The sequence below is a fragment of the Periophthalmus magnuspinnatus genome, chromosome 15 (genome assembly GCF_009829125.3).
Source record: "Periophthalmus magnuspinnatus isolate fPerMag1 chromosome 15, fPerMag1.2.pri, whole genome shotgun sequence".
Lineage (NCBI taxonomy): Eukaryota > Metazoa > Chordata > Actinopteri > Gobiiformes > Gobiidae > Periophthalmus > Periophthalmus magnuspinnatus.
The window spans coordinates 8,965,279-8,978,627 of NC_047140.1; the positions used below are offsets into that span (position 1 = coordinate 8,965,279).

The 13,349-nt window shown below is 40.7% G+C and overlaps 1 protein-coding gene across 1 annotated transcript; it reads left to right on the forward strand.

Annotated features, from left to right (window-relative positions):
* The first annotated feature begins 488 nt into the window (after positions 1-488).
* fgfbp3 (fibroblast growth factor binding protein 3) lies at positions 489-11,042 on the forward strand. The gene is made up of 3 exons (XM_033979840.2): positions 489-560; positions 5,859-6,141; positions 7,351-11,042. The coding sequence occupies exons 1-3, from the start codon at positions 500-502 to the stop codon at positions 7,787-7,789; spliced, it is 783 nt and encodes a 260-aa protein (XP_033835731.2). The 5' UTR covers positions 489-499; the 3' UTR covers positions 7,790-11,042.
* The last annotated feature ends 2,307 nt before the right edge of the window (positions 11,043-13,349 follow it).

Below are 13,349 nucleotides of genomic sequence, written 5' to 3' on the forward strand. Positions count from 1 at the left end.
GCATGGTTCTCATCCCACAACGTATTTTCCTGGAACAGAAACACTTAAAGTTGAGAATCGGCAGGCCTTTTTTTTCAACCCCCCTTGTCACCATGTTGCTGAAAAACGTGTTGATTAATACAACCAAATTCCCCCCATTAATTGGTCTTGTACACGGTAACTCTTTGTCCCTAAAACTAATGAGGATACACTTTAAACGCCAGTAAAATCTGCTCCGTTTCCTTAAAACGTATAGTTTCAGCATGTGAACAAAGCCGTTTTGTTGCCACGCTGAAAGAGCCGAGGCCATCTGAACCCTGGAGCTGTTGTCGCCGTCAAACACAGCAAGAGGACTTGGCAAGGGTGTGCGCTCTCCCCATCACTCTTTACCCCCTCCACCGCACACACACACACACACTCATAGGGCTTTGTGTGGGGTGTTTGTGGGAGGGATCCTGGGTTTTTGGGACCCCTCCACCCCTTCTCCTCCCCCTGCTTTATCCCTGTCCCGGGACGCTTTATGCGAGTGTCAGTGGCCCCCGCGTTCTCACAGCGACCCAGAGCCGAAGAAGCGTCATATGGTAAGAGCACTAACAGCAAAACAAAGTCCGTACTAACTCAATCTGAATATGTTTTACTGTAAGATGCTAATGCTAATGTGCTGTTGCGTGGTGTGGGACATGATTTTTTTGATAAAGATGAAACTAAACCGGGGCAGGAGACGTTGTTTTAGGGAGGGGAGGGGCAAGGGCACGGGTGAGGGATTATTTTTGTTTTGATGCGCTTGGTCTTTGTTTTCTGCCAGCTTCTTGGACCAATGATCTAATCCCTCACACAATACAAAATTAAATAGTCAAATCTACAAAAAAGAAAGCTTAAAAATAGCTAGCTATATGAAAAAAAGAGTTTTAACTGTACGTAAGCGAAGGGTTATACTAGCACTGTACTGACATTCAAAATTGTATGTGTATTGTTGTCTTTGTAGGGCCTTAAATGTGGGGTAACTTTCACTTTAAAATACATATACAGTACAAGCTTTTGTCACAAAAATATTCAAAAATGATTAATATTCAGAAGGTGTTTAATATGTTCAATACTAAGGAATAATAATAATAATAATAATGCTATAACAATTTTATTTATATCGTACTTTTCTTAATGGAGTTACAAATTAGTCCAGTGCGTTTCATCTGCTCTTCCATTAATTTATTTTAATGGATAATTTTTTCAGACCAAGCTTTAGTTTGTTACTGAGCAGTCGAAACTGTCAGGTATGAAACAAAACTAAACCTTGGTCTGAAAAGTAAAAGAGAATTACAAAGTGCTTTACACCCAGATAGAAAGCATGCAGAAGAATCAGATTAAAACGAAACAGAATAAAAACAACTGTGCTACTGTACAAATGCCATTCTATAGCAGTGGGTTTTTAAGTTGCCTACAGCATCAGAAACTCTTAGTTCCTCAGGTAAGGACTTCCACAGCTTTGGGGCTCTGATAGACAAGGCACGGTTTCCTCTACTGTGGAGTCAAGAGGTGGGTTACAGTGAGATGTGTCCGGTCTGATGAACAGAGTGAGCGTCAGGAGCACACAGACAGAGAAGGTCAGTGATATAATAGGAGCCAAGGCCATAGTATGTGAATAATGTGCTCATGTGTAATGACAGTCTTATTGATGAGTTCTGGACAATGTTGAAATGTTTCAGAGATTTTTTACTTTTACAAGTGACACAAGCATGAACATTTTTTTCTACGTGAAGCAGATGAAAGGAAATGTTTCGAGTTTGCCGTGATAATCGTGACATCAAATTCTAATATCGTCCCCATGCCCATGTCTAACTAACAGCTAGAGGAGCTTATAGCAGAGTAATGAGTTAGGATTAGTAATGTCTGAGTTAGAGTCAATACTTTACTATACTTTATTTAGACAATAGTGTGTCATTTTCAACACTAAATGGTAGTAATTTCTTTTATATTTCTATGTGGCCTTATATCTGTGTAATCCCTCCGTGTCCAGTAGTTCCATAGTGGTCTATGAGTGTACACTAGTCTATGCGTCTTATAATTGTTGTATATGTTGTTGTATAGTTGTTTTTTAGTATTGATACCTGCTCAAATGAGTATCTAGTTTGAATATTTTGATTTTTGATACTTTTGACGACCATATTGGGAATAAAAACAGCTTCTAATAACGTGACAGTTCATAGAAATGTTGTAAAGGTGCACTATGTAACTTTTCTGGTGAGGAGACAATATGATTGGTTCGCCAGGAATGTTCCACAGTTTGGCATTAAACTTATCTCTCGTATCTTTTGAATTTATTGACCAACATGCATTCTTACTGCACATGGGGTCGCCTCTCCACAGATCTATTGCATACTTTTGATGCCATACTGTTGAACATTTCAGAAAAGGCAATAATATCTCCATGGAGACGAGCAAGTGGCGGACCTCCATCAGAAAAGTTACACTCTGCATTATAGATTAAGATTAAGATTATAATATCACTGTTTTTGTCACATCGTTAGGTCATGTTGTAGTAGAAATTCTGCAGTTTTATCACATTGTTTGTCATAAATACATTACTATTCCTCATGCATTTTTTGTGTTCACCCAAATGTGGGCCTCCAAACACAATCCTCTGTCCATATGCATACTGCTCCAGCTTTCTTCATTTACCAATACCGATATTGATGTCTGCTGATACCAGATATTAAATGATACCAGGGTAGAAACAGAAAATAGCACTTATTTCCTTAAAATATTATTAGACAGGAGATCTAATTGTGAACCGTTATGTATGAATAAAAGTTCAAACATTATGAGACTTTCTAGGCCAAAGCCAACTTATAAATAGTCTTATTACAAACAGTTAAAGGCCCATCCAAGGTATCGGCTCAACCAATACCGCAGAACTGATCCATAACAGATTTTGCATGCCTTAAAGCACTGTACAGAATGAGTCTGGTGAAGGCATATGAACTTTAAAAACACAGAGGAGCTTCATGGCTCACCACAACATCTTATTTAGTAGTGGAGTTGTGAGTTGGTACAATTTTGAAACAACAAAGGCTGCAATTATCTAGAAAACAGAATGTCCTCTGCAAAGAACAAAATATTCAGTTTTACTCTCGGGGCCTTTACAAGTTCAGAAATACATGTTCATGTATTAGTCTGTAAGTTCCAACTTCTCTCAAATTCTCTCAAATATCTCCTTCAGATAGATATAAGGCAGTGTCCACCAGTAATCTGACCAGAACTGAAAAAGCGGCTTGGATGAGCAGTGAAACATCTTCACTCCTACAACTTTTTGTCCAGTTATGGATTTGAATGGACGACTGAGGGATTACACATCTTCACATCTTCTCTCAAATATGAATGTTCTTGGAGTTTACACTGCTACAATGTGCACTCTGAACAGAAGCCTACCTTTAAAACATCTATCACAAATCTAATTACAATCGAAATAACCAGAAAATTCACAATCTGACAATTTTTTTCCCAAAATTGTGCAGCCGTAGTAACGAACCACCATCATGTGCGAAGAAAAATGACTGAATAATGGACTACGTCTGTTAGTAGTTGATAATATGTGATCATTTCTATGGCACATTTAGCTTTTTATAAGATTTTTTAAGCAGATAATGAGTAAAATAATAGGCTGACTTAAAGCTTCTTCTTTGGCCATTTTAATGTATATTGCCACTCGTTAAGAAGGCAAGTCTGCAGTGTCCAGTAACAATAAAAAGTTAATTTGGCAGCACACAGCAAGAAGGTTTGATTCCTGGTTACTCTGGCCTTTCTGCGTGGGGTTTGCATGTTTTCCCTGTGTCAACCCATCAACACAAACAAGCACAACAGGTCAAATCCTCCAGCTAAGGTACTCCTGACCAAGACTAGCACATGATCTGGAGATGGGTCCTATTGCTCCTGACAGGCTGCCCCAGTACCATTTGAAGGATGGGTCAAATGCAGAGGACAAATAAAGTGTACCTTATTAACAATATTTTAAAAAGTCAACCTATCTTACTTTAATAGATGAGGATTTGTCAACATAATTTCCCTTAACCGTTATAGATGTATTTTAATGTTTACTTTTCCAGTACACACTTGAGTTATCATTTTGAACAGAAAATCACCACCATGTCCTTGAACCTTTTCATTCACAGTTCCGTCCTGTTTTATGTTCACTCACAACCTGCTGAAATACCACCTATATTTTACGTTTGCAATGACGTATATTTGAGCCTTGTCCTTTGTTGAGGTGTCAGACAGTCCTCAGCTACATTTAGACAGTGACCTCTTCTTGGGCAGTTGTTCCTGATGGTTGACTGCTCCTCAGTACAACCCCAGCAGACCCCCGCACCCTCGCTCTGTCAGGCTTTTGTCCGAGTATCGACATTTAGCAGTGAGGACATGTCACTTCTCGTGTCACGGGCCCACGGTGACGTACCGGGCAGACAGGCATGACCCCAAGTGGGTTTATTTTTCAGTGAAAGTCAAATTGAAAGTCTTTCTCCAGCTCTATGACAGTGAGAGGCTGTGGTTTCTGAGATGATGTATAGAGTAAATGCTGTTGTGATGTGTAGTCTATACCAACTATAAAGTCACTAAAGCTAAAGATTTCCCTCTGCAGCTCCGTGGTGAGAATGCACGGTCAGAGAACAAATGGAAAACAATTATAAGAGAATTTGCTTTAGATCGATGTCGGCCATTTTGCAAATATTCCACATTATCGCACTTATCTTGCACTTATTCAATGATCTATCTTGAATTTATTGCTCAAAATACTCAGCCCTCTTGTATCGCGTCCACGGCTCACATGAGACAGATATGTATATGTGTTTAATGCCATATCGCAGGATATTCCAGGCAAAGCATTAAGATCTCCTTGGAGACAAGCACATATCCTAATAATGTCTCTTCTATAGAAAAAGGCAGTGGAACAATGACAGTCTTGCATTCACTCTTTGTACAAATACTGTAGCGGTGTTTAGTGAGTAATCCTCAACCATAAGACCAGTCCCAAAGTAAAGCCACAAGCAGCTTCTTGAATATACAGTAAAACCAGCTCTTGGGGTCAAAATAAAACCACTGTGTGCAGCTATTTATGAAGCTTTTTCTTTCAAGAGCGTATCAGGAAGTAACGCTTACGTGCAGCATGCTAGTTATTATTGTTAGTAGCGGTGTGACAGCCAAACTCCGCTCTGACCTCTGAATGCTGTGAAACTCTTTACAGTGAATATTTAGGATGTTCTGAATGTGTTTGGAAAGTCAGGAGCAGTTTAAAATGAACTGGTTCTGTTTTTAAAAATAAAAATCTGGTACCACACCTTCAAAACACAAACTTGCAGCATAACCTTTCTAATAAGGTGATATTTCTGCATTTTTGTGCGTAATTTGACAGTGTATTCACTTCTTATTCGGTTCTATATCTAAAGTGGGACTAAACACCTAAACTCTGCCCACAACTACATTTCAACTGGGCAGTACCTGGATGACTAAAGGGGAGAGTGAGAGGGGAGGAGTCTGGAGGTATAAGAACAGCCTAAGTGATCCAACAGGATGTATCAATCTCCACCCCTGCAGTCAGGTGTTCATAATCAGAAACCTCTGGCTTTAATCAGGGCAGTCTTGTGTGATGTCACCAACTACTGGGAATTGTAAAGTTCACTGGAGGTAGCACACACTTAGAAAGCACTAATGTTGCCAAAAAATGACTTGGAGCAGTACGCAATACTTTAAAACACCATGTACACAGTTTAGTAGCAGGAATTAGTGTTTATTTCCACTTTAAACCTCACAAAAACATATAGTGCCATATTATTTTTACCTAGCAGTAACTGTAGTAACCCTGTATATACTCCTCTGTCCCTCCTCAGTCACCATGGGAACCATACCAGTCAGTGTCCTGCTCCTGGTGCTGCTGAGCCTGCCTGCCCTCCCGGAGGCTAAACGTCAGCCCGGTCAGCCCAAACCGGACAAACCTCGCCAGCCCCCGCCCTCCACAGCGCCCCCTACCAGACGGGCCCGGAACCGCTCCGTGCCCAGCTCTGGAGAACTCAGCACCAAGGACGGCCACCGCTGCATCTGGCAAACATCTGGAGAAGGTCTGGTGAGCCTCACGGTCAACTGCACCATCGAGAACAAGGTAGAGCAGCCCAGGTAACGTCTGATTTGAGTTTTATTTCTTATGGTAGAATTGCTGTGGATAGCAGTGCAGTGGCAGATTAGTTGGTTGAAGGAACGTCACCAGCATGAATCTATGGAAACAGAAAGTTAAAACCATAGTTCAGAATATTCCCTATAGATACATTTTGTGTCATACTCTGTAGTGAAAGAAAAACTAAAATCTGTCAACTGGACAAAAAGTTGAAGGAGTGAAGCCCTAGTCTTTTTTTTTGTGCCAAAAGTTACGCGATGGGGCTTTAAGTACTCTATAAACCAGATGGTCACACGTGTGGTTGCAAACTGAAAGGTATTTAGGCTAATTAAGGGAGTAGTTGGAGTAGTAGCAGTAGTTGACTCCATCATGCTGCTTAGAGTCAACCATGAGGCATAGCTTTTTTCTCATTGGGTTACTCTGGGCTAGGATAGAAGTAAAGAAGTAGTAGTAATAGTGGTAGTAGAGGTAGTAGTAGTAGTAGTTGTTAAGGTAGTTATTATATCGTCCAGCCTAGAAAGAAAACCGTCACAATCAAGTCTACAGACTACAAAGATAGTTGAAATTAGCAAAAGAGCTTTTAATGTCATCAGAATCCAGGAAGTAGCAGAGCGAGCCAAAGCTAACGATTAAAAAAATGTTTTTAAGACAAATTAAGCACTGAGAACATGTTGATGATCTGAAAACAAATCGTCACAAAATCCATCCAACTGACAGGGAACCACAGCTTTCAAAAAGTCAAGCACCAGTGATTGTGATTACAGGGCGCTCTATGGGAAATTGCTTTCTGGGCTGGAGAGGTTTTTTTTCGCTACAGTACCAAGGTTTAAGGCAGGTTTAAGGCTTGCAAGACCCTATCATGATTTTAAATTCATGAAGTAGACCTGAAAGTACCAACAGGGTTCTTAAGAAAGGTAATGGGGTTTTGAGTTGGCAAGTACAGAGCTATTGACCAGTTCGTCTTTGAGGATAGAATGGCATGGTTGACATTCCCAGTCGTCATAGTGGTGGAGATGATGTGTTTGAGAGAGCTGCAGTTTGAGACGCTTAATTCTGGGTTTATGAGAAATAAATGTTCATGATTATTATATTTAGGATGTTTTGAATAATTGCTATTTCCTAGAAGTTTGTGTCACCAAAAAGAGTCTTGAATACATTTTTAAGTAATTTTAACAATTTTCGTCACCAATATCCCTTTGCTCTGTTTGCAGTAACTACTGGTGCCGATACGCCGGCAAACCCGACCTGTGTGAGGCCTACGGGGTCAAGTCCAGCCAGTACTGGAAGCAGCTGGTGGGAAAGTTAAAGAAGAGACAGAACGCCTGCGAAGGAGAGAAGGTCCTCAAGGCGAAGACCTGCAAGAAGGCCCCAGCAGAAGCCCACATGAAACTGGCCCAGCACAGCACAGAGGAGGAGAGGAAGGCTGGGAAGAAGAAGGGAGGAGCGACCAAGAGCACCGAGTCCGGCAAAACTGAGCGGAGGAAGAAGAAGGAGGAGGGGGGGGTGGGCTCGGAGGAGGTCAGGAGCTCTGCTGAGAGGAGTGATCTTCACGAGGAAGGAATGCTCAATGACATGGCGCCAGTCCAGAGCTACTGCGGCGATGGCTGGCACTCCGTCTGCTCCTTCTTTGTCAAGTTCTTTGAAGGATGAAGATTCTGTGGTCTCTTATGTTAAAACAGTCCTATTCTGCAAAATCTACTTTTTTAACCCTTTTTTAATCATGTTATAAATGTTTTCCTTCTCATTTACCCCCTGGAAGTTGTATTTAGAATGATTCATGCATGTTTGAATAATCTTTAATCTCCGGTATTCAAGACACCATTGCTCCGATCGACCCCTGATGAAAGGTGAAAACCTTTGCCAGTACACGTCTTCCACCAGTACACACCCTCCACCGGCACACGCCCTCCACCGGCACACGCCCTCCATCGGCACACATCCTCTGTGACCAGCACACGTCCTCTGGATCCACGGACACACTTCCTTCTCCAGTTTTATTCTCTTAATTGCTAATATGAATAAGATTCTGCAGCGGTGTGAAGTGATATTGTTTTCTAATGCAGAAGTCAGTGGACTGGATTTAAAATGTCCAAATTTTACAATTATAACTTTATAGGAGACACAAGTGTACTTAGCGTAATACTTCAGAGCATAATCACTATTACAAATCTGAATTGCTGCCCAGCTCTAGTTTGTTGTGAACACAATTTGACTGATGGACCAATCCAGGCACAAAGTGTTTTGGAGTGTTCAGAGAAGACTTTGGATCAATGAAACAAGTGTGAATGAAGCAAAACACAACTCCAGGTGTTTTTGAAAAGGGAACAGCAATATAACATGGTTAAAAGCTCAAAAAAGTCAATTTTGCATAATATGAGTTTGGTTCAGAGGATCTCAAAAGAACCCCACCTTTGTCCAAGGCTTCTCTGTGAACAGCTTCAGTCCTCCAGACACAGACAAAAGAGTAAGAGTAATCTGGATATGATCTGATGTTTCACCTCACCCATAAAACTTGAGCAGTTCAATTGCGTAAAGAGGCAAGTTTTGAGACAAAATTTAATTCTTTTGGTTTACATTGTTGAATAGACCGTGAATTTTCTGTTTGTTATAATCTACTTATCCCATGCAGCAGGTGGGCCAGGGCAGCCAACACTACACACTTTTCCTACTCTTTACAGTGCGCCAACAGGTCAACAATACAGCCTTTCTCGCTTTCTCGGGGAGTCTTGAAAACAGCTTTGTAGTCTGTACAGAATGTATTAGACCTTATTCGTCTCCCGTGCGTCACTGAAATAAACACATCTGGACGGCTCTGTCTGAATTGTAGCCCAACATCTTACTGTCTTAACAAAGGTGCTACAGTCACAACTGCCGTCTGCAGAGGACACATACAAGTTTTTCTCATTCTCAGGACCAGACAAGTCAAAAGGGACCAGACACACTTTTTCATTTATGTTTCTTCATTATTTTACTTTAATGGTTATTTCCATTGTAGATTCTCACTGAAGACATCAAAATTATGAATGGACACATATGGTATGAAGCAAAAATAAACTAAAAATAAATCCAAACTTCTTTTACATTCAACACATTTTAAAATAGTTTGCACTTCTGACATTTCTAGACCCTGACATGGCACAGCTGTGAAGTGAAAGTGAAGCTGATTCAGATCAGAGAGAGTCCTTATCAGCTTAAACCAACTGGATTTTTGCATTGAATCTGGCAGCCCAAATGAGACTCACGTGAGGCTGTGTGGACATGTTCTGCTGGCTGAGGCTCACTGCTGTGTGGAGACAACTGAGGAGAGGAGCTTTCACCAACGTGCTGCCCACTGGAACACTGCTCTGTCCCATAGAACCAACAAAAATAAATTAGATTTCAGGTTTTCACTCTCAGCAGAGAAATAAGTCAGCACTCCCCTACTTTTAGACAAAAAGTTTCTTGGGTGAAGTGAAACGTCCTAAAGTGAAAAATACAAATATTTTCTTTTACATTTGTGTTCTATCCAGGGTCATCGTTTATTTTTAAGACAGTATTCGAGTCCCCAAAATGACACTACCTGATCATTTAAAGGTGCACTATTCAACTTTTCTGGTGGTGGCTCCACTACATGGCATTAAATCCATCTATTTTGCATTTTCCATTTAAGGATGCTTTAATAGCTCAGAAATACCTTGAAAAACATGCATTCTTACTGTGAGTGAGCCTCTGGCTGGTAACACCACTTGGTCTTTGGTGACTGGTCTATTTAATACCTTAGTGGTAAAGTGGACTTGGATAGTGTGGAACATTCTACTCTGTCCCTCCACCGGAGGCAATGACATGTTTGTAGTGACCCACAGCTCAGATTCTGAAGTGGAAAAATGCTTTGGCTTAAAAGTCCTGTATCTGATGTTTATTTCTTTTAGTTCAGGAAATCTCCCATAAGGACGCAGCTGCCAGCGATACATAATCATTATCCAATCATAAATGAGAACCATGAGGAAACAACTGGCTTTGTGCAAAATTATGAACAGCTAGCTCACAGTTAGCTCAAAGTTAGCTCACAGTTAACTCACAGTCAGCTCACACTTAGCTCACAGTTAGCTCACACTTAGCTCACAGTTAGCTCACAGCTCACAGCAAGCTCACAGTTAGCATCACCCCTTCCTGTCCAATTAAGCTATATCTGAGGTTATTGACAAAGAGGACAGGTCACACATGGGACAGAGCTGTGGGTGGATGTCACTGATGTTAAACACTTTGAGGTTAACCCAGAGGACACTTGTGTCTTCATAATCGTAGATGTTTTTGCCTCAGTGCTAACACTAATGCAAATTTTGTGGCATAACAAATCATTTTGAAAGCAACAAACTGAAGTAAACTACATATAAAAATCAGGGAGGATTTTTTTTTTATTTTTGATTGATCTGTTTTGTATTTTACATGTTAATAAAAGTTAGCATTAGCCTTGTCACACAGTGAGCTAGCCACGCGCTGCACAGAGCCTATAGTCTGTCATGGTTCAGCATCAAATGGAGAATTATAGCACAATCAGTGATAAAGTATATCACAATATTAATCCATATATTTTAGACCCCATTTTCAAGCTTGAATTATTTGACATTTAATAAAACTCAATTATGAAAAGCTGTCACGATAAATTGCATTCTCAATCTCAAAGTATTATTATTATTATTTTTTTCTCGTGTATTTTTTATAGTTTGTCTTACTTTATAGTACTAAATATGTAGCACTAATACCATTTATGCTTATTTTGTATTAATATTGAGCGTGTTCTTCCATTTGTGTCTATATCCTTCTGTAGTAAATGTAAGTCTGGTACCTGTTAGTGTATATTTTTATACTGTCAAATGTGTAACGTTATTTTTCCACATGACAATAAACTTAACTGTAAAAATCCTGTGTGCGATTCTCTTGGACTTTGCTGAAGGTCAGAAATTCAGTGACTTTTATGTTTGTGGTTGTGTTCAATAGAAAACAATTGTCTAATATTTGATTTACTTCATGTTTGTTGAGGTCAAAACGGCAGGGTTATGGAGCTCAACAGTGACAGAGGACAGAGTTATTATTAAAATTATAGGTCTTGTTGTCATTAGTTCCCATGTCGCTCCATTATAGCCTATGCAAGTATTGTTTGCAGATTACGTTATGTTATTAAAATACAATGGCTGAGAGAAGTGTCCACCTATCGTGCAAACCATTCACCTGCGAAGATAAAAAAATAAAAGAATACTAGTGTAAATGGGGGATCAAATTTGTAAGAAGCCATGGCATGTCCGTGTGTGCTGAAGTCACGCTCAGTGTCATTGCTTGCCGACTCTAAAAAGGTGTGCATGACTGTCTGCTCATCTGTTCGGGGTAACTATGTACGTTTTTAGATTGGTGATTATTGCCTTTTATATGGTTAAAAATTGCTCGTTATCATTTGGGTTGAAGGCAGAGACTGTTAGAGAAGTGGATTAAGTGAGGCTGAGTGTGACATCGCCCATAGCGTTCAGCTCCAGTCAAATGAGGCTCATCGAGGCTACAGCAGTTATAAGAGTTCCATATTTGGAGTTCTGAGTATCATAGCAACCAAAGAGTCAATCTGGAGCGAGGCTGTTGAACATAACGTCTCTTCCTGCGTAAAGTGAATTGTAGCCAGAATCGATGGAGCCTGATCACTTCCGATTGAGAACGTGGCGGCTCGCAGGTTAGCTCTGTCCATTTATATATACAGTCTATGGTTAAAGGAGATAAAAGAGCCAGGTGACGCCAACGATGCCAAAGTAAAGTCCTTTCATAATACTGTCATTGGTTTAATAGTGTGGATTCAGCTGACAGAAGGCCGCTGCTATCTCGGACTTTGCTCTCGCTCCTCGTTAGATTTTGATTGTAGTTGTTGCTGGAAGACAGAGGACGTGAATAAAAAAGTGTGTAGCCGGTAGGTTTAAATAGTGCAGCAGTCAGAAGGAGCACAGAGGAGGAGGTCCTGCTCCTGAACTTCACTGACTTATTAAATTACTTTATAAAATACGCAAAAAAAAAAAAAAAGTTGACAAAACGGCCTTTGAAGATACATTGTCCCATATAACTTACTAGATAAAATAAAATAAAGCATCTTTATCTTCAGACTGGACAAATTTGCTGTTTGCTTATATGCTGAGAGAACAAACTGACCAATTAAAAAAAAGAAAAAGAGTTGTGCCTCACTTTAAGTTTTTGTGTTTGTGTAGTGAAGGCACTTAGTATTCACCTGAGGTCCTGGAAATAGCACATCCAACTTTGTCATGGCGTGCTTCCCAAGGATGGAGAAAGAGGGACAAACGCTCAGTTAAAGAGCTTGGGTACAGCACACGGGTTTCCACGGCGACAGATCAAAGGGAGGGGCTTATGCTTGAAGGAGCCTGTGGTCATGTGGGGGGATCAGCATGTTCTGTCAACTGCAATTTGTTAAAAGGGGTTGTGCGACCCTGAGTTTCTCACTCTCTCTCTCTCCCCTTCTTTCTCTCTCACTCTTTCCCTAATTCTCTCTCTCCCCCTCTCTCTCCCTCCATCTCTCTCTCTCTATCCCTCCCTCTCATACTCTCTCTCCCTCTCCCTCCCTCACGCTCTCTCTCCTTCACTCTCTCTCCCCTCTCTCTTTCTCTCTCTCCCTCACTCTCTTTCTCTCGCTTCCTTATTCTCTCTCTCTCCCCTCTCTCCCGCTCTCTCCTGTCTCTCTCTCCCTCCTCTCTGCTTCTCTCTCTCTGTCCCTCTCTCTCTCCTTCACTCTCCCTCTCTTTCTCTCTCTCTCACTCTTTCTCTCTCTCCCTCTCTTTCTCTCTCTCTCTCTCCCTCACACTCTCTTTCTCTTTCCCTCATTCTCTCTCTCTCCCCTGCCTCTGTCTCTCTCTGCCCTATACTATACACAGGTTCGTCCAAACTCCAAAGACTCTTTCTTCTTTTTTTAGACTCAAATCAAAACCATTTAAAGGTCCTGTGCTTCACTTTCCCCATGTTGTCCCAGTGCAGATATTAGATATTCTGTATAAGCAGCTCTTGAGGTCAAAGTAAGTCTGTGTTCTGTCTGCATGTAATTAGAAAGCCATTTGTTGTCTGATAATAATAAGGAAATGGAAGGTTAGCATGCTAGTTGTGCGGTGGTTTATGAGAATTGCAAAATGTGCTTATAAACTCATGGTGGTGAATAATTAGAATGTTCCGAAGGCATAAGTTAAGTGAGGGA

Bases quoted from the DNA above. Each gene is read 5' to 3' on its own strand.
- fgfbp3 (XM_033979840.2), top strand. From the start codon at position 500: ATGCGAGTGTCAGTGGCCCCCGCGTTCTCACAGCGACCCAGAGCCGAA. The intron at 561-5,858 runs GTAAGAGCACTA...GTCCCTCCTCAG, and splicing joins AGCCGAAGAAGCGTCATATG to TCACCATGGGAACCATACCA. The intron at 6,142-7,350 runs GTAACGTCTGAT...CTCTGTTTGCAG, and splicing joins AACAAGGTAGAGCAGCCCAG to TAACTACTGGTGCCGATACG.